Raw genomic sequence first — 21,315 nt, 5'->3', positions numbered from 1 at the left:
ATAAATTTAACTAATTGTCAACAAATTTGAATCGCTGTAATTATAATCATTGAATTCCAGCCACATTTAACAGAATTTCATAATGCAGTTAAATTCGCATGCTTTAATTTGCACACTTCTTCCCTTAAAAGACACCTATATAAAAGGCACATCTCGAGCTCACATTTTCATCATTCAAGCAATCTACCATTTTCATAAAGGAAAACAACTCCCAAAAAAATAGAAAAAACTCCTTAAAATGAGACAATTCTCAGTTATTTTCGGGCTTCTACTCATCGTCGCAATTGCGACTCTTAATCCAACCGAGGTATGTAAATACATATTACAATCAAATAATCAGATTAAAGAGTAATATTCTGTTTCTGTTAAGAAAATTCGCAATTAAGCTATGGCTGAGTTTAAGTTGATAAAAGTTGAAATTTTGCAATATGATAATTTTAACAACATTTTACACTTCAGGCCGCACCTCAATTGGGGACTTGCCGTTGGGGTGGACGTGCCGCTTGTGTGGCGTCATGTTATGCGCAAAATTGTGCGACCGGATACTGTAATGGAGAGACGTGCACTTGCTCCAGATGCGGAAGTGGTAGCGCTCCCGTCCCCTGGGGAAAATAATTATGGAGACGAGACAAAAACTATGGACAACTGAATTCGGCACATTTTTCTTTACAAAATATGAGCAATTTGAATACTTATTTTAAATAAATAATTTTATAAGTGAAACAAACACATCATTTGCACATACTTCATGATTTTTAATTCAGACAACTGTAATTCAAACCAAAATTTTATAAATGGGAGAGGAAGGTCTAAATTTTACCTAAAAAGCGATACGAACCTCCTTCATTTTGGAAAGAATACAAATTCCGAAGGTGGAAACGCCTATATACAGGGTGGTTAAAATGTCACGCCACAATGGAAAATTTTTCGATGGGAAAAATTCGTAAATTTCCATTAGTTACCGAAATTTTCTCTCTAAAATTCAATAATTTACGAATTTCGTCATCAGTTTTCCATCAGTTTTGAAAATAATTATAAAAATCTCAATCCAAAATCTTGTAACTATTGGAGATTTAGAGGGCTTTCCCCTTCAAAAATTTTCCATTGTAGCGTGACATTTAAACCACCCTGTATACCATCATTACGGGAAATTTACGACAAATAACAGCAAATGTATGGTTATGCTATAAACTGTTAAATTACAGTCAAATTTATTTTTATTTCGAATTCAACCGATCAAACCACCTAGGATTTTTTCCTTATCATTGTTTTTAACTGTTAATTACATCTAAAATACGTTCTTCCGGCCTAATATTCGTATTCTTCACAATTTTAACTTTTCACATTTCAAATAATCGCGCCCTCACAAACGCACGGGCGCACTGCTGAACAATGCGCATCATTCAGACCGTAATGAGAATACGGATACGAATATGGCCGGACCATAACGCAGGCCTCATATTCCAGGTTTAGTTGAACGACACGGTTTGGCTCGCCCGGGTTCCAGGCACCCATCCCGTCTTCAAACGACTTTCCGGAATGAATCCAAATCCACTTTGAGGTTGGAACTTGCCTAGGACTGTTGCTTAAAGTTTGAGTTAGGGAACAGTCTGGGCATCCTAGTGAGCGAGTTGACTTTTTCTCCTCGCCACTTACCAGTAATGTAAATGATTTTTGTCACTAAGACTTCTAATTTGCAGCTAATACAAAATGGATTGATTTCGTTTTGGTGGCAATAAATTCCCAAGTTTGTGCTTTACAATTGCCATGTTGCATAAATTCCATAATAAATCTCGGTGAAAAGTATTGGACTGAAACATGATATGAGTCCATGTTTCAGTTCAATACTTTTCTCTGAGATTTATTATGGAATTTATGCAACATGGCAATTGTAAAGCACAAACTTGGGAATTTATTGCCACCAAAACGAAATCAATCCATTTTGTATTAGCTGCAAATTAGAAGTTTTAGTCGAAATTTTTCTCCTTTTCTGGTTCGCGATGCCCCGTTTGGAGAGTGGGAACGGTCACTCTCTAAACCCAAAGCAACTTTTTACATGCAACTGCCTGCATTGTTTACATGAAAATCAGCTTCTCTGTTCGCCCCGCCCCCCCTCATTAGCAAAAAATCTCTCGGCACACAAGGAGACGCAACCGTCGTCTCTGTCTTTTAGTTATGAGATTTTTTCAACGTATATGCATTCTTAACAGGTAATCCAACGCGATCCCTCCCACCCAGAGTTCCGTTTGTCTAATATCTTATTTAGAATAATATATGACGTATAAATTTTAACTAATTAAACTTGTATCCATTTTACTCATAATTGGTAGAAAAATACCGGTACAGTTGTGGGTAAAAGTCAGATTGCTGAGATTATACTGCTCCTCTAGATTTAGGAACTCGGCCAAGTGCATTTGCCTCCCGCGCTTAGTTCTTTTTCCTCTACAAAGTCTGTGACACTCGATGAAGGGAGACTAAAAGAAAGAAGTGTTTAAGTTAAGGTTTGTAGCTACCCTGTAAGATCTAGGATAAAAAATTTATGTAATGCTACATAATTTGGTAATAAAGCTGTGGCAATTAGTTCCATCGTGGGGGCGTGCACGGCTAAAAAAATCCGTTGTTCATAAATTCACATCCGGTGTAATAAGTAGTCGGATTGATATATGTACATATTCGTGCCTGCATAAGTGTACGACTCAACTTTTTAGTGGTAAAATTACAAGTCTCAACATACCTTAATTGTAAAAATTAAACGCTACACAAAGTTGTAAATGAAAAACTCAAAGCAGCCTCGAGGAAGCATAAATGGTTGGACACTGTCAATAATGATGAAAAATATCATAAAATAGCTTATTTAGTATCGCTCCAACGAATTAAACTTGCAGCGTTTTGAGGATTATATTTTTTGCAGTTATATTCATTTTGTCAGATTTTTGGCGGGTCTAATTAAAGGCATTGTAAAAACACTATTATGTATGCAGTAATTTTGCGCAGGTGTTTTGTAATACCAGAAACGATGGTAAATAGTATTTAGATGTTATATTAAACGTTGACTTACTTTTTGTGGTGCGGCGTAGTAGACTTTTCTAAGGCCAAGGGTCCCTATCCGGATTAATCCGTCCTCATCAGCGTCACAGGTGATTGTGTCATAAAATGCTTCTGGACCGCCATTATCGCCCTCAGTGGTAAGATCTTCAATGAGAAAAAAAATATTGCCACGTCTTACAATTTGTTTTATAAAGATTTTAAAACAAAGAATAATGGAAAATCATTATAATTTCAAAATCATTAAGGGGTTTTCAGGTTTTTTAAACTTATTGTTTGTATATTTGCATACTTTGTGCGACAACGTTATTTCCAAGCTGAAGTCCCACAAGAAGCAAAAGCGTTGTCACTTGAACTACAAAAAAGTTCATCTTGTAAATATTTAATTTGCGTCGAAATGTGTAGCCAGGTTGTCTAATTTACTTTGAAACGTTGGTCGTAATCGAATTTATATAAACTTATCGACAAATTCCGTGAATTATTAATTTATGAACTATTGTATTTGACATGTGCCGGATACTTGCAAAATAAATATGTAAATAGGCCAGTGAAATATAAAATGGGTTTGAATTATGGTAAAACTTTCCTTATTTATTGTTTGTCCAAGAATAAATAATTATTGCTCTACTACGACTTTCAATGGAGGTCTCCCAACGTGTGCTCAGCTCACAGATTTCGACCAACTTAGGATTAGAGTCAATCAATCACAAATTTGAGTTGTATAAAACGTGCATTTGGTACTATCTGCCAACACGCGGTTTGGCAGAGATATTGCATCCGAAGAGGAGAAAAATGCGCAGCAAATTTGGAAAATGAAGAATTTGCCAGCCTCGGGGGTGCGTTTTCTTCTCTCTTTTATGCAAATATCTCCGTTAAACTTGAGCATTGGCAGATAGTACCAAATGCACGTTTTATACTACTCAAATTTGTGATCGATTGTCACTAAATTGGTCAAAATCGTAAGCATACGTTGGAAGACCTCCATTGTTAGTGGGGACGTATTTATCTACATATTTACAGTGGGGACAGATGGTATGGAGGAAAATTGGGTAGAAATTTGGACCTTTTTTCTAATTATCATGACAATATTTAGAGCAGGATTGTAATATGTAAATGTATTTAATAATTTTTATACTTTAGAATTTTGCGTCGTAACTTTGAAAAACATTAAGATCATGGTCATATGTATCTATATGACACGCGTAGAATTTATGAAAATTTTGCACAATCATACTTGAAAAATAAAGCAATTAGTGCTTTTTAAAATATCTACTATCGTTTATGACTTAATTTATGGTTGCATTTTGGGCAAGTCGCATAATTTAAAAAAAATCGGGAACAAGCAACTCCTTGGGGTTGGCGGCATTTATAATTCCACCCCCACCCCCGATACGAAGAAAGCTAAGGATATGAAGAAATAATGAACACCCTCAATGTAGTTATATGAAATTTAGTGTAGTCGTTTTATATCGAAATAAATATAAACAAATATGTGCTCATCTTTTCATCCAGTATTCAGCGAATTTTATTGGCATGGAAATGAGAGTTGTCAACACACCAAGAAGATTCATGGTCACCCAAGGACCTGCAATACTGATATGCATATTTGTTGATACAAAAATAAATGCGTAGAGGTACGTATGTACATATATTTAAGTATTTAATTATATAACTATTTACTGGTCTGAACCAAAATAAACACTCTTACATTTATACATACTTACCATCTTTTTCCATGTAGATACCAAAATTCTTGGAATTACAGATTTTTTCAAGTTTACTTTCTGCGTAGTCTAAATTTAATCAATGGTCAACACATTCTAATCGCATCAAATTCCAGCCACATTTAACAGAATTTCATAATGAAGTTAAATTCGCATGATTTGATTTGCACACTTATTCCCCTAGAAGACACACATATAAAAGGAACATCTCGAGCGCATATTTCATTATTCAACAAATCTACCATTTTCATGAAGTAAGTAAACTCCCAAGAAATTCTCAAAATGAAACAATCTTCAGTTATTTTCGGGCTATTACTCATCGTCGCAATTGCGACATTTACTCCAACCGAGGTAAATGCATGTACAATCAAATAAATCGTAATTTTGCTCAGAAAATCCATAGTTAACGGATAAAAGTTGTAATTTTCAATACAATAATTTTTACATTAAATTTTTCCACTTCAGGCCGCACCCCAATTGGGGACTTGCCGTTGGGGAGGACGTTGGGCTTGTGTGGGGTCATGCTATGCGCAAAACTGCGCGACCGGATACTGCAACGGGGAGACATGCACTTGCTCCAGATGCGGAAGTGGCAGCGCCCCCGTCCCCTGGGGAAAATAATTTTGACGACGACGTGGCAAAAACCTACGGACTAAATGAATTTCGAAATAGTTGCTATTTAAATTTACTAGAACACTGGTTTTAAATAAATAATTTTACAAATGAATTAAATATATCGTAGATACATACATATTTACATACTTCTATACTCCATGATTTTTAATTCATATTTATAACTGCAAAGGAGGAGAATTTCAAATTTCAAAATATGTACATAGGTATCTGTACATACATGTTTTAACAAGTGATATGAAAAATTTGTTAGGAAACACGACTTCCTAAATTGCTGTTTGTCTTAGTTCACAAAGAAATTATAAATTAATTGATTTGATTTATTGACAAATTCATGATACAGCAGAAATTGTTTATAATGAAGATCAGTCCGACTTATTATGATTATTTTATGATTGTGATTATTTAATGGTTTGGTTAATTTGCCATAAATGGAAAAAGACATAATCGAAGCTTTCAAATACTTCCCATTAAATAATTTATTCCAACCCAGGTCAAATTCTTCCAAATGCTTCCAAATACATACTAGTGAAATGTATTTTAATCATTTTTTGTGCAATTAATGTCACATAATTTTTATTGGGCGAGCATAATGTGGTCCGGATTGGCACGATTCTCCCAATAAGTTCCTTTTGGAAATTGGTAGTATGCAATCGATTCTTCTTTCATTTCGCTGCTAAAACCAGGCACCTGTAAATGGTTGCAGAAAAAATGCAATGCATAAATATCTATTTCATTAACATTTCATAAACCACACAGTGCTATGTATTTCTGTTCTCTGTTCAACCCACCTTTGGAGCAATATACTTTCCGTTGATGACCGTGATGGGTGTGACAAAGTGTTCGTGGAGATGGTCAACCCATTCAATCATCCGATTTTCCTTTTCCCCACTTAAAGAAAGGTAATCCCAGAACTGCAGATGTTGAACTGCAAGTCAAATTTATTTTTAAGTTTTTTTTGACTACCCACTTGGAGGGTATTCATTATTTCGTCGTATCATAAAATAGTTTACGAAGAAAAAACGAGGGGTCAAGCATCGTAAAACTGATTTTTGATGACAAAATCTTACCATACCAACAAACTCGCGTAATCGTGGTAAATTATTTTACGGTACGAAGAAGGCTAAGGATGCGAAGGAATCATGAAACCCTCTTTGAAACTGAATTGTACTCATAATCTATGTATAAGAGAGACCCACCTAATTCACAGAGACCAACTCCTCCAGCGTGGGGGCAGACAGGGACGCCAAATTTCTTGCACATGAAGTAAATGGACAAATTTTCATTCACCCCTCCAACTCGGCAGGAATCAATTTGAGCATAAGCAATAGCATTGGATTGCAATAGTTGCTTGAAAATTACTCGATTTTGACACATCTCTCCGGTCGCAACGTTGATCCCCAATGGTCTCAGAGCCTGTCGATAAGGTCAATAAATCACTATTTCGTTTTATTTATGCATAGCACGCATTTATGTAAGTGGTTATCATCCAACCTTGGCGATCGTTGCGTGTCCAAGGACATCGTCTGGGGATGTGGGTTCCTCAATCCACTACGATTTTATAATTTTTTGCGAATGAAAACGTGTAAATGTTTAATTCATTCTTTCTTAAACATAATATGTAACTCACCAAAGGTTTATATTCTTTGAGAGCTGTCACCCACTCAATGGCTTCTGGTACTTCCCATCGCTGATTGGCATCAATCATCTAATTAGACAGGAGACGTTGTGAGTACATACATAAGTTCTTTTGTAATAAATAAATCGTTGCAAAAAGAATGTAGCAAAAGGGTGAAAACACAAGAACAATTCCTTCTGTTTGTGGAGTACATATTTATGTATTTATTACCAAATTATTCTTGGGGCCAATCGCGCTCCGGACCATGTTACATCTTCGCTTATCATCTTCCAAGCATTGACCCACCTTGACCTTGAACGACGTGAAACCTTTGTCCAAATATTCCTGGCAAAGTTTCTTTATATTGTCATCAGTATAACCCAGCCATCCGACAGACCTGCATATTTTCAATTAAATATATGGAATGATTACAACAAGTTTCGGCTTCTGAAATTCTGATCAATAATTGTTTTTACACCTACGTCGTGTATGCTGGATATCCCGTCGTGCAAATCTCCTTTTCTCTGTCCGCCTGTTCTTTTCCCTTTTCTTTAAGCATGCTTATACACTCTTCCGGACTCAAGACGTCTCTAATATAACGAAAATCGATGGTCGAAACCAATTTTTCCGGAGAAAGGTCAACCAGCAGCTTCCAAAGCGGTTTATTCTCGTATCGAGCCCACACATCCCACAGTGCATTTATTATAGCACCTGTCGCCAAGTGATTGATTAATTAATGATTCATTCATACAAGATAAAAGGTACAAATTATACAAGTGACACTCACCTGTCGCCAAGTGTACCACGCCTTTTTCCGGTCCAACCCACCGCAGTTGAGATTCACTGGTCAGTTTCCGATAAAAGCCGGCAAAATCATTCCAAATGTCGTGGCAGTTTTCACCCTCGACCAAATAGCTCATAGTTTTTACGGCTTGGACCACTGAAAATTATTTACATATATAAAAATATGTTTCTGAAAATGTTATCTAAAGTTTAGCCTGGATTTCTCACCAATTTCTGTGCCCCTTCCGCACGTAAACGTGAGCCCGTATCCCTTCAAGTCGGTTTTAGAGAGATGAATTGTCACATAGGCGCACGAATAGTCGGGATCCGTGTGCATGGCGTCAGAGCCATGACCCTCCAACGAAGTTGGAAATCGAATATCGGTCACTTCCACCTTCTCAATTTTCAAGTTTGCCATTTTTTAAGATTAAGTATCGTGGAACGATTTTATGAACGAGACGGAGAGACAGAAAGTGCTCAAATCTGACTGAATTTCAGTGTCTGGATGACTCCCCTCTTATTTAGTTGGTACATATGCAAATGTGTATTTGCATATCTATCTTCATGGACAAGACGGGAGTGTTATGGATTGATAGTGTTTATGTTTAGTTTAACTTAACCATTAATTCATCCGGCATTAACCAGTTATTCATATGTAATAAGCGACTTATGGAGTAAGTAGATTCGTGAAAATCGACTTGGCTTATCAGCTTACAGATATGTATCAATGTCATATATTTTCTAACGAGTCTTAATTGCGCAGCTTGATCGAATCATTTTTGCAGATCATCTCCTGCATGAATATTATCATACATCCAATTTGTCACAGTACATTTTATGAAATCATTCTAAACATCACGAATTAATTTTCCATCAGAGTTTTAATTTACTAAAGAAGCTACGGTCAACAGTATGATACGTTTGCGAAACTTGTCCAAAGAATGGTCGGACATATCCCAATTAGTTAACCTTATAAATAAATAACTGACGACCTTTATCGTGATGTCGTGCGCAAAATGGTATTTTTAGCTCTTTATCATTCGATTATGGAATCATTCGATTTATTTGATCAATGCTGACGAAGAACATCGTGAAGTGCAAAAAAAACCTAAGTATGAAACCATATTTAGTAAATAAATACATACATACATACATATTTACTACGAACGACAGCAATTTATTATCCATGCACATATCACTTAATTTGTTTTCGATTGCATACTTTAACCCAATTGAAATATTTTAGAGGAGATTAGCCAAATATTATCTCTTTCACCTGATCCGCTTAATCCTAAGAGTAAAACCATTAAACAGGCGGAGAAGTATTGGGAAAATCATTTCATGACTCATGATGAAATTTTACACGTTAAAAGGAACCAGTGTTGCTTGACTTTTAGACAATTTTGCGACTCTGTGGGACAAACAGGCTTCGCCAGATATTCAAAACTATATTTATTACTGTAAATAATCAGCAAATTATTTTATTCTTTGTGTGGGTGCACGTTTCCAATTTATTTATTTTCAATTTCAACACTGCATTCCACTACATACGTATGTAGCTTTGATCTATGTATATATTTATGTAGACATATCCCAGCTCCAAGTTTATCTATAGAGAATAATGTTTACAATATCAATTGCGGTGTATGCATACGGTTTAGTAGTTTGTGCCATGTTTTGGTCTTGCTAATATCCTACCATTGATTACATAAAGTTATGTTATCTTTGTGAGATAGGAACTGTTTGACCTAAGATATTGCCGATGTTCTAATTACTTTACATACATATTTTGTACTGTTAAAGCAAAGTGAAATACATCTTTGTGGAATTTGCAGTTTAATTAAGTAGTTTTGCACAGCAGAAAAATATTTTTAATTAAATTAAACACGTTCTTAACTAACAAAAAATACTGTATTTATACTTTTGGTGCTTGATAACTTCGACAAGCTTTCGTAAAATTCATGGATGATTAATTTCACCCTCTCAAAGCCCCATTATACATGACTTGAATGCCATATTTCACTCCAAGTTCGGAAATATTGCTTGAATTCAAAACTGGATAGAACGTCTCCGATGGTTCCATGATTTCGATCATTTTCAATACCGGGAAATTTTTACGTAAAGTCCCGTTCTGCACAAAAAATAACTCATTTTATTTTACGATCCCTCAAAGGATGCAAAATAGCATACATATTTCCAATTTGCAATTTCATGAGATTCAGAGTTTTGTAATATCGTAAACAATGTAGCTTTACAGTTTTGAATTGAAAGAGATATTTACACACCTGAATTGCCACATGCAGATCGAAAAGGTCAACCTCGTGTTCCGCAACGTCCTCGAATAGCAAATTTTTTCCGAAGTAAAGCTTCCTTAATTTTTGGAATTCAATGGAATCAAGTTTACTTAATTCCGACGTAACCCTGCATCTCATCCACTCCAAATGCAAAAACTCCAGCGTTGCGGCATGTTTCGTGATGCATTCCTGCAATGCTGGCATTGGACTTTCCGATATAATCGTATCATTAATTCGTATTTTCAATCTTTTTAACCCACGCAGTCCTGCAAGGGCTGCGAGTTGCTGAAATAAAAATACAAATTAATTTAAAAATACAACGCAAAATTGAATGTTTCCACATTACCGTGACTTACATTAAAGTTCATTTTCATCGTTACATCGATTTCCTCCAGTTTACCGAATTGTTCCCCTGTTCCAATAATGGCTCGGACCACCTGGTCTAAATTGATTAAAGACGCGTCCTCGAAAATGATTTTTTTCGTATTCACATAATGCGAAAACACGTTGGATACATTTGTGAGAGGAAACGTGGTAGGATTAATTCTTATCGTGTGACAAATCATCTTTGGAAGGTCGGAAGTATTAACTGTACAAATAATGAATCATAAAGTTTTTAAGCTGGTATTACGAAGTTTACTAATTTATGGACGTACTCAAGACAACATACCTCGCATATGTACTTAGGTATGTAAATTGAAAATTGAGCTTATCCTTAGCAAAATACCTTGCAAAGTTGGGATTTTTTTGCCCAGAAATTTGCCCAGAATAAGAAACTTGGCATGCTTTTATTTCGCAAACTCACCCTCTTTAGCACAAGAAATAGAAATTAGATAGCTCAACGGACACCAAAATAAAATAGAATAACAAGGTTTTTGTAGTTTTGTGAAACCCATATTTTGCTGATCCCCCTACGAAATACATTTTTTGAACTTCGTAAATTTGTTAAATAACACCTTGTCGTGAGTACGCCTTATACATATATTTTTCTTACTAAACCAGACGTATTCTCCTGCCTCAATTTCCACGTGTGAAAAGGCATTGTATCCGTCAATAATCGAACGTAATAAATCCTTAGACGTATTTTGAAAGAACCCCATGGAATGCGTTAGGGACCCATTTGGACGCCACAAGTATCGTATAAGCTGGTTCAAACCTGCAAATAATTCACGGATTAGAAATTTAAATTACAAAGTGTATATTTTTTCATTTTCCAGATTCTAATTTTGGATGCATGCACATCAAAATAAAAAAATGCCCTCACAAAAATACGCTTCTTCCATCCTTTCATCGCTGATTACTGTTTCCGCATAAATTGTAAACACCAATTTAAAATTTTTGAAAGGTGCGAGTTGATCGTAGAGTGGTGTTATGATATCATTGCCATCGTCTAACCACAAGGTAAGAAAGGGCTTGTTGTTAAGGTCCAATTTTATCCGGGTATTGGCGGAGCTTAAGTCGAACTTCAGGCGAACAAAAACCTGCAAATAAAGTAATTAGTGATTAATCCCACATTTCAAAAGTACAGATTTGTTCTTTTGTTTTTTGTAAATTAATAACATAGGGGTTTCCTCGGGCTCGACCGCTTGGTAACGAATGGTAATAATTAAGTGTACCTGCTGACCTCAAATTGCAATGAGGCAATTCACGCATGCAGTCATTTGTAACTTTGTAAAATGCGTAAATTTTGTAAAACTATTTTGCAAACTTTCATAAAATAAAACGATGCCCTAAGTCTGAGTAAGTTTACAAAAGTCTGTAAGCCAGTTTTCCTCGGAAATATTTGTAAAAGTTTGCAAGTTTACGGATTTTGCGGATTTTACGATGTTACCAAGGCCTACGTTCGAATTCACGTCGAATTGCTTCATTCTAAACTTCATAGGATTTCTGACGCCATGAAAACATTCACCACGTCGAGTGTTTTATAAAAACGAAAAAGACATCCATATGGGTAGATAAACAGTTACTAAAATGGCTGTGAAAAATATTTCGTACCAGACTAATTTCAGAAAACCTTTTCCGTGCGACGCTTTCCCATTTTGTGTTAATGAGACGAACTATTTTAATCGTGTCCAGGTCCAACCAGGAGAATATGTTTGCCAGCAACTACATATACACATGAAAGAAGGGAAAATTAGTACCGATATAATTATTTAATTTTTAATATATGAAACAGAACTAAATATTGGGCACAAACCAATTCATTCTCAAAAATTGACTCCATTAACTCCACGCTCGCCTTTGTGTCCATAGTGTTATACGTAATCTTAACAGTTATATACGTACAATATGCAGGTAATATATATGTAATTTTATAAAAATACGACCAGAAAATAGCACCTTCAATAATAATAAAACTAGAATTCCATGCTCGTCAGCTGGAATATGTGGGTTAGTAGCAGATTGCACGGTATGACGTATACATATTGCATGCAATTCTTTGATGACGACAATAGTATGAGACCTTGCGTAAAGAATGTGGTTCATTTTGCGTGATGCCATATCATAATTAAAATGGGAAAGATGTCTATAATATTTATTTTATCCCGTATATCTTCAAATTTACAGGTATTGCATGCTTTATGCATGGTCCCTCCTATACCCGGGTTGTAGTAATGTTACCCACTGCCACTCTCAAACTTTATTTAATGCGAAATATGCATGCATTCTGACCCCAAAAATAAATCAAAATTCGGAATAGTCCAGCGTCCAGGACAGGTTCATGAATTAGGTGTACATATATGTTTGTACATACCTACATGAAATTATAAAAATAAGTGAATTTTCCGGAAAGACTAGTTTGAATAAGCAAGCTTTGTTTTAAATGACAACAAAATGCAAATATACCTTTTTATAACAATTCATAAATAGTCAATTTTGTAATAAATAGGTCACAATTTTTAAACATTCATATAATTTGACTAATGATTAATGACAAGTTGATTGATGGTAGATTAACTTCGTCCTTTCCACACCCCATTGTACACAAATTGAATACCATATTTCACTCCAAATTCTGAAATATTGTTAGTTTTCAAGATTGGATGAGACGTGTCGGGTGGTTCTATAACTTCTATCTTTTGCAGTGCCGCAAATTGTTTACGCATGGTCCCATTCTGTAAAAAAATTAGTTATTCATTTTATTTTACGATTCCTCAAAAAATATACTTAAAAAACATGAAATTTTGCAAATTTTGCAATTCACAGGTACTTTTTTTGCATTACCGCGAAACATTTACTTCGTTGTTCAAAAATATTTTATAAAATTAAATAACGCCTGCAAAAATTTATATACGTTGTACTTTTTGTTCTTTGAAAATAATACAACATTTATGTCGTACTTTCCCTTTTTGAGAAAACCTAACAAAATTACCACGTGAAGTAAGCTCTTTAATTTTTGCATGCGTTGGGACATAAAATATGTCAACTTGGAAAGCTGACATCCTTCATTCCGTTCAAGTTCTTGAAATTTACAGAGTTTACATATTAAAAGTTTGATGAATTGAATACCTCAACGGCTCCATTCAGATAAAAAATGTCAACACTTGGACTTTCAACTTCTTTAAAGGCTTCATCCTCATAATAAATGTCTTGATCTTGATCTCCAAACTCTTCAAATGTCAAATTTGCAGTTTCCAAGTAAAGCATCCTTAATTTTGGGAACACCGTTTCAAAACTTAATCCTGACGTAACCTTGCATCTGATAAATTGTAAGTACAAAAACTCCAACGTTTGAGAATGTCTTGCGACGCATTCTTGCAAAGCTGGGATCGTATTTTGTGACATATTCGCAGCCACAATTCGGATTGTCAATCTTTTTAATCCACGCAATCCTGCAAGAGCTACGAGTTGCTAATGGAAATAAAATAGAAATTAATTAAAAAAACAAGAATTAGGAAATTAAAATAAAATTTTCCCATGTAAAAATACTTACATCAAACTTAAGTTTAATCTTTACATCAATTTCCTCCAGGTTTCTGAATTGCTCCCCATTATCAAAAATTGCTCGGACAACTGTATCCAAATTTATTGAAGACGCGTCCTCTAAAATGATTTTTTTGATGTTCTCAAAATTTGAGAAGGAGTTTGATAAATTTCCGAAACGAAAAGCAGCATAATTAATTCTTAGCGTGTGACAAGTCATCCTTGGTAGGTCGGAAGTATTAACTAAAAATAAGGAAACATATTTTTAACCTGGTTTTACAAAGGTTGAGAACTTATAATCTCCACTTTCTTACGTAGGACGTATCCTTTGGGTTCAATTTCCACGTGCGAAAAAGAATTACAGGCCTGAATAATTGAGACTAATAAATCCCTCGAAACATTGCCAACCTCTGACGACAGGAGCACCGAGAGGGAATGAATTAGTGAGCCGTTCGGACGCCACAGGTGGCGAATGAGTTGGTTCAAACCTGAAAATCATTGATTGGAAATTGTAAATTAAATAGATCTAAATTAAAAATAAATTTGCCACGGAAGTTTTCAAGCCAGGTTTGAAAATCATGGAAGGGAAATATTTTGAGATCAAACTTCAAAATACATTGTAACAAAATTTGGCTACTTTTCTTGGTTTTTGTTTTCGCTGTAAAATCATCAAATGAAATTTATCCTTACGAAAGTAAACCACTTCTATCCTTCTGTCACTGATTAATGTTCTCTGAATAATTGTGAACTCCAATTTAAAATTTTTGAAAGGTGTGAGCTGATCGTTCAAGGCGGTATTGATATCTTCGCCCAACTCCAGGGTAAGAAAGGGCTGGTCGTTAAGGTCCAATTGTAACCGGGCATTGTCGAAATCCGTCCCCAATACGAGGTGTAGGTGGACATAAACCTGCAAGTGTTAATGATCAATTACCAAATTTATAGTAATTTGATTGTGCATATTTAACGACAATTGGGGGTTTTCACGACCTGCGTGTGGAAGTGTCGTAGATACATATGATTCAAAGTTTAATAGTTGCCATGGAATCCCCACGGAACCATTTTCATGAAAAATTGCCATGACAACGTCATCCTCCAGGCTAAAATTTTACTAATTTCATCTGCACAAAAGAACACGCTCCCTGTACGCTCAAAGTTCTATGAATGTGTCAGTAACTTGCGTCAATGTTATAGTTTATGTATGGCGCAAGTTGCAAGCGAATGGGATATACGGTATATCACATTCCCAAAAGTTGGGTATCTATATTATAAGCTGGAAATGTCTTTCTGCAACGGAAGTGAAAGTTATTTTCCGAAACGGAAGTGAAAGTGGAGAAAGTGATTTGCATATCAGCTGCGTTGGTGCAAGCGGTTGGAAAGTCGATAAGTCAATTATCCAGGATTTGCTGGTTCGCTTATCTCGAAGGGAAGTTAACAAAAATTATTAAGTGCGGTTATCGCTCTGCTGGGGGGAATGCGAGGGTGTGCCCCCCTGGGATATGGTTATCGTTCTGCTGGGGGAAGTGGAGAATGTGCCCCCCTGGGGTATGGTTATCGCTCTGCTGGGGGGAAGAGGAGGGTGTGCCCCCCTGGGGTATGGTTATCGCTCTCCTGGGGGCAGTGGAGGGTGTGCCCCCCTGGGATAGGGTTACCGCTCTGCTGGGGGGAAGTGGAGGGTGTGCCCCCCTGGGATATGATTATCGCTCTGCTGAGGGAGTCGGGGGGGGGCGTGCCCCCCTGGGATATGGTTACCGACGTTCCGTTCAGGTCCATTCATTCAGGGCCGTTTCCAAACCAGTGATATGCCTGAATGATTGTAGGGAGAACGGATTCCCTTCATGGGTTCCCCATTGGATTGTTTAATTTTCAAGATAGATTTACTTAGCTTACACATAAGGGAATGGGATTACCTTCCTCTTCCATTCCCGTTGGATATACTTCAGGCGAAGTAGTGAAATCTTCGCATCAAGGAAAGGGAAAGGGAATGGATTTCCCTTCGCTTTGGATACACTTCAGGCGAAGTAGGGAATCCTCGCATCAAGGGAAGGGAAGGGGAATGGATTTCCCTTCCATTTGGACATACTTTAGGCGAAATAGGGAATTTTCACATCAAGGGAAGGGAAAGGGAATGGATTTCCCTTCCCTTTGGATATACTTCAGGCGAAGTAGGGAATCTTCACATCAAGGGAAGGGAAGGGGAATGGATTTTCCTTCCCTTTGGATATACTTTAGGCGAAGTAGGGAATCCTCGCATCAAGGGAAGGGAAGGGGAATGGATTTTCCTTCCCTTTGGATATACTTCAGGCGAAGTAGGGAATCTTCACATCAAGGGAAGGGAAAGAGAATGGATTTCCCTTCCATTTGGATATACTTTAGGCGAAGTAGGGAATCCTCGCATCAAGGGAAGGGAAGGGGAATGGATTCCGTTCCCTTCATGTGTGGAATAAAACTCACCAATAAATGAGCTCAGCTATTTAATATTTTTTCAAGATTCCTTTGCACGTCTAACCCCAATTTCACATAAAGAGCATGTCCGCCACCAACACCAGAAAAAATACACAGTACCCGCGTAAGGATGGATGGGGACAGAGGGACAATGTCCTCATGGTTATTCGATGTTCCTATCGAATTCGATGCCCATGTTATACACATTCCATTCCCCTCATGTGCAGACAACGTAGATTAAAGAAATAGAATCGATTCCCTTCATGCAGACCTCCGATGAATTAGTCAAATCTTCTATTGATTCTTCTATTGAACAGATTTTGAACGCTGAGCAGGAATATGTATGATATCATATGCATAGTCACATGCCACACACCAATGACCGTGTGCGTGTGGACCAAGTCAGAGGTCACATATGAACACACGTCAAACATATCTGTCAGATTTTGAACCGGGTATAACAATATGATACTCATTTTGCTTTAATTCATAGGATCCATTCGTTGTGACCGTATATTTACGACCACATAGTATAGCTTGAGAATTGCTTAGATTTCTTAAATATTATAGTTTTCCTACTATTGAGGTTCAGCGTGGTAAACCGAATGGATTTGATTTGAATTTCAGCCCGCCGCATGTTAATAAAATGGGCACGTAATTTTGGCGCGTAGAAATTCTGTGCGGTTGACTTCGATGCACTGTACCATTAACATTAACCTCCATCAACTAATATCATCACTTTCACGTTCATCACAAATTCCTTTGACCTACGTCGGCGACAGAGAATTTCAGCTTATAATATAGATTTAAATATTTAGTTGGTTAGAGTTTTTCAAAATTCCACTCATTTTCATGAAAATCAAATAATCTCTCGCCCGGCGGGAGACGGGCTTATACGCTAGTATCATATACCCAACTTTTGGAGTGTAAACATACGTTCTTTCAATTACATTTGTTATTAGACACTTATAGCAACCATGAACATATAACTTAAAACATTTAACTTATGATCTATAACGTAATTTATAATTATAAGTACAGATGACAGATACACGTTGCCTAGAATTTCCAGGACTTAAAACTTATAAATCAAGTGCTAAGTCATAAGTTGTATGCTATAAGTTTGTATATATCATGGTTTCCATAAATGTCTAATGTCTAAAACAGGTCGTAAAAAATAATCATAGAAAATAATCGTACATGACTAATTTCTGAAAATCTTTTCCATGCGACTCTTTTATACTTGCTGTTCACGAGACGAACTATTTTAATCGTATCCAGGTCCAACCAGGAGAATATGCCTCCAAGTAACTGTAAAATTTCGAGAAGAATTGTAAGGTAATTGAAACATGAATTTAATTTTTAATAAATATGTAAATACATAAAAACGAATATTAGTATATATATTTAGTACCAGTTCATTCTCGAAAATTGATTCCATTAATTCCATGCTTGCGTGTAAGCGGTTACAAATCTAGTTAAATATTATAATACCTTTAGAAAATACGAATGGAAGAACTTAATACCTTCCAAAATAAATAATAAGTACAATTGAATTTATAATTTGCTGATTTCATCAGCTGAACGAGAATATATTTACATTTGTAACATTATATACGTACGTACATATTATGTACATAATGTGTACATATGTACATAACCCACCGACTTTCAATATTTGGAGTGGAGTTTAATGATAGTAAATATGCATGTATATGTATATACGGGACCTTACGTAAAGCATGTTATTCATTCTCCATGAATCTTGATGTGCATACACATGTAGTCCATGGCTGATATAATTAACATGGGAGAAAGCAGGCTTTAACCAACTTCATACATCCACATCCATCACGTACGGACCCATCGCCGGCTTCAATCTGATGCATTGAAATCTGTAATGTCACTCTAACCACCGTAAACCAGTAGAACTTGTACTTGATTTTTGTCAGATTTCGGAAATTTGTACAAGTAAATAAGCACTGCAATTATACTAAATATACTCATCGTAGAAAAACATGCAGTCAGCAATAATGTATGGCGACATGTGCACATCAGAAATTGTAACGTATTATACGTTACGTATAGATATGTATATTTACATATGTACATACACACATATGTATGAGGCGCTGGTCGTTTAGCTTTTTTAAAATATAAGATGTAAATAAGTACTCTACTCTGCGATACAATTCATACTTACAACGAATAATAAATATAATTCGTATGTAGATGCATATGTACGCACATATGTATGTCATATTATATATACATATGTAAATATGAGTATTAGTTTCTTGTTACACATCTGATATCAGATATGCATATCATATGCATATGCAGCATATGCATACATCTCCGGTTTCTAATAAGTATTTATTTACATAAGCGGGTGAAAAATATCAGTACGTGAATTGATTTTTTACCTAAACAAATTATTTATTAACAACGTGTTATAAATATGCAGTAAAATTTCGGCACAATTAATTCAAGTACCTACGTTAAAAGGATTCTATTAGTAAATATGTATTCGATTCCTATTCGCTTGTACACATATGCATATACTTTATGGCATAACGTTTATGCAAAATACTTGCATGTTGTCATCGACTTATTTTTGGTTTATTCAGGATTGGGATTAGCAGCATCACAGCATTACTCGAGTTTATGCACATGTCCATACTAATCTTTCTTCAATTTACAAATGCACATTTACCTATGTGCATGTGTATATTAAATTTGCACATTTAGCAGATGTATGTACATATGAATGCGTATAACGATCCCGCTTTACGTATACAAATATTTTCTGCTAAAAGGTCTTCATTTAAGGAACTGCGTTCATTTATTTTTTTAATATTCGCTTATGCATAAGCATGTAGGTACCTGGTTAACCGCATGTGCATAACTTATAATAATTAAAGTAAACATTAATGTCTATAGAAATGCTTACTCCATTTAATCTTACAATGGAGGTCTCCCAACGTATGCTCACAGATTTGGACCAAACTAGCGTCAATCGATCACAAATATAATTAGTATGAAATTTGCAAATGGCACTATCTGCCAATGCGCAGGTCTGGCGGAGATATTTGTATCCAAAGCGAGAAAAATACGCAGAAAATTTGGAAAATGAACAAATTGCCAGCCTTGGGGGTGCGTTTTCTCCTCTTTTTATGCAAATATTTCCGCCAAACCTGCGCATTGGCAGATAGTGCCATTTGCAAATTTCATACTAATTATATTTGTGATCGATTGACGCTAGTTTCATCCAAATCTGTGAGCATACGTTGGGAGACCTCCATTGTTAGTATCATTATGTAGGCATGGGTGTATCCCTTTATGTATGGCCATGCTTTCGTCGGAATTTATAATACTTTCATTTCCTCTTCATGTCTTGAAAGCAGACAAGAAAATACATGAACACTAGCATATATATTTATGAAACGGACTTCGAAACAATAAATCATTCCAATCTATATGTAAATATTCTATTCAAAGATATATCCAAGCTTGTTTATGTATGTAGAATCTACATTGTAGATTATTGCTTTGTAGCTTCAAAGGCTCCATGTGTTAATTATTATTTACATACGTTGACATGGTTAAGATAGATTAATCAAGAAACGGTATTGGGTGGCTGTTGCATATTTTAGGTATTGAGCATGTTTGTGGGCAAATGACTGATTTCAATAAGATACCCCACACACTATTTCCCAAATAAGCACACGGACTGCCAAATTATTAAATTATTAACACGTATTGCCAAATTTATAAAATATCCAGGAACTCACCCGATGCAGGCCTCTTTCTTGAGTACAAATGAAATGACTTCACAAAATATTAACCCGGAACTCCGACAAAATACCAATCAATCAACCAAATTTATTGTATATATATATATTGGTCAACAGCCTTCACAGGACACTGCAAAGTGATTTTGAGAGGATTGTGCCTGGTAAACCCTATTCTAATAGGAAATAACCCTCGACATGCATAAATAATTGTTTACGTTGATCATCCGATAAGCTAGCTGAAATTCGGTTCGGAAGTGACAATATTTCCATTATTTGCCTCCCTACTCTAACCAACAACCATGTTATCCGACGTCTTGCTCCCACATTTGAAACGACACTTAAAAGTCGGACGGATAAATCACTGCTTGCACTACGCTTGGAATAAACGTCTCCACAAGTTGGTCCCCAGCACTAATTTTGACCACTGGTGGTCGCGTGTACTGCTTGTGTGCAATTCGTGTTACCTAATCGTTCAATGGATTGGAGGATAATTCCTCCCGCTCATCTCCTCCCCCTCGTTTGCTCCCGCCCAACCCCTCCCGCTCGTCTCCTCCCGTATACATTTTCCTCCCCGCAATATCTCCTCCCCGCTGATCTCCTCCCGTATACATTTTCCTCCCCGTTGTGTCGCTTTTCCTCGGTATTCTATTTTGTCTGACTACCCAATGTTATAAGATCCGAGATTTGGGTCCGTTCAGATTAGGTGGCACGGTTTTGGGGATTTTTACAAATCTTCAAATAATTATGAATATCATCTACAAAAATATATATTTCTGTCTTAAATTTTGATTTGAAAGTTTAAAACCGAAATTTTACCGTCTCCCACCATGCAAGCATATGCATAAAGTTGATTTTAATATGTCTTCTGAATTCTGCATATTTTGGTACCAAAAGGTTCAAAATCAGACAATTAAAAAGTTTTTCCTATGACATTTTCAAACTATGTCCACGCTAAAGTTTCCATGCATATATTTATCATTTAATGATGCACACATCAAATTATTGCACGTTGTAAAAAGAAATGCCTCACCTAAGTTTGTTTTTGATTTTTTTTG

General features: G+C 36.0%; 4 protein-coding genes and 2 long non-coding RNA genes across 6 annotated transcripts; 2 read left to right on the top strand and 4 right to left on the bottom strand.

Moving 5' to 3' along the window:
* The first annotated feature begins 155 nt into the window (after positions 1-155).
* Positions 156-731, top strand: LOC118438169. The gene is made up of 2 exons (XR_004836622.1): positions 156-307; positions 460-731. It is a non-coding gene; the product is annotated as an uncharacterized LOC118438169 (long non-coding RNA).
* A 1,240-nt stretch (positions 732-1,971) lies between these two features.
* Positions 1,972-3,449, bottom strand: LOC118438168. The gene is made up of 4 exons (XM_035857990.1): positions 3,338-3,449; positions 3,059-3,192; positions 2,339-2,474; positions 1,972-2,257 (listed from the first exon to the last, which is right to left on the bottom strand). The coding sequence occupies exons 1-4, from the start codon at positions 3,414-3,416 to the stop codon at positions 2,187-2,189; spliced, it is 420 nt and encodes a 139-aa protein (XP_035713883.1). The 5' UTR covers positions 3,417-3,449; the 3' UTR covers positions 1,972-2,186.
* Positions 3,450-4,893: 1,444 nt separating this feature from the next.
* On the top strand, positions 4,894-5,518 carry LOC118438170. Its single transcript, XR_004836623.1, has 2 exons — positions 4,894-5,120; positions 5,235-5,518. It is a non-coding gene; the product is annotated as an uncharacterized LOC118438170 (long non-coding RNA).
* A 345-nt stretch (positions 5,519-5,863) lies between these two features.
* Positions 5,864-8,305, bottom strand: LOC110857640 (mitochondrial enolase superfamily member 1). Its single transcript, XM_022106240.2, has 9 exons — positions 8,032-8,305; positions 7,808-7,960; positions 7,503-7,731; positions 7,252-7,417; positions 7,033-7,110; positions 6,897-6,953; positions 6,602-6,818; positions 6,194-6,330; positions 5,864-6,092 (listed from the first exon to the last, which is right to left on the bottom strand). Exons 1-9 carry the CDS (start codon positions 8,219-8,221, stop codon positions 5,979-5,981), a joined length of 1,341 nt encoding a protein of 446 aa, XP_021961932.1. The 5' UTR covers positions 8,222-8,305; the 3' UTR covers positions 5,864-5,978.
* Positions 8,306-8,959: 654 nt separating this feature from the next.
* Positions 8,960-12,507, bottom strand: LOC110857569. Its single transcript, XM_022106158.2, has 7 exons — positions 12,295-12,507; positions 12,093-12,203; positions 11,362-11,578; positions 11,092-11,253; positions 10,454-10,686; positions 10,089-10,382; positions 8,960-9,934 (listed from the first exon to the last, which is right to left on the bottom strand). The coding sequence occupies exons 1-7, from the start codon at positions 12,346-12,348 to the stop codon at positions 9,779-9,781; spliced, it is 1,227 nt and encodes a 408-aa protein (XP_021961850.1). The 5' UTR covers positions 12,349-12,507; the 3' UTR covers positions 8,960-9,778.
* Positions 12,508-12,896: 389 nt separating this feature from the next.
* Positions 12,897-18,125, bottom strand: LOC110857716. The gene is made up of 7 exons (XM_022106329.2): positions 17,878-18,125; positions 17,664-17,774; positions 14,712-14,928; positions 14,336-14,509; positions 14,032-14,264; positions 13,608-13,949; positions 12,897-13,213 (listed from the first exon to the last, which is right to left on the bottom strand). Exons 1-7 carry the CDS (start codon positions 17,911-17,913, stop codon positions 13,052-13,054), a joined length of 1,275 nt encoding a protein of 424 aa, XP_021962021.1. The 5' UTR covers positions 17,914-18,125; the 3' UTR covers positions 12,897-13,051.
* Positions 18,126-21,315: the final 3,190 nt, after the last annotated feature.

The sequence above is a fragment of the Folsomia candida genome, unplaced genomic scaffold (genome assembly GCF_002217175.1).
Source record: "Folsomia candida strain VU population unplaced genomic scaffold, ASM221717v1 Fcan01_Sc019, whole genome shotgun sequence".
NCBI lineage: Eukaryota > Metazoa > Arthropoda > Collembola > Entomobryomorpha > Isotomidae > Folsomia > Folsomia candida.
The sequence above is the reverse complement of the archived record's forward strand: the minus strand, read 5'-3'. Positions and strand labels throughout refer to the sequence as shown.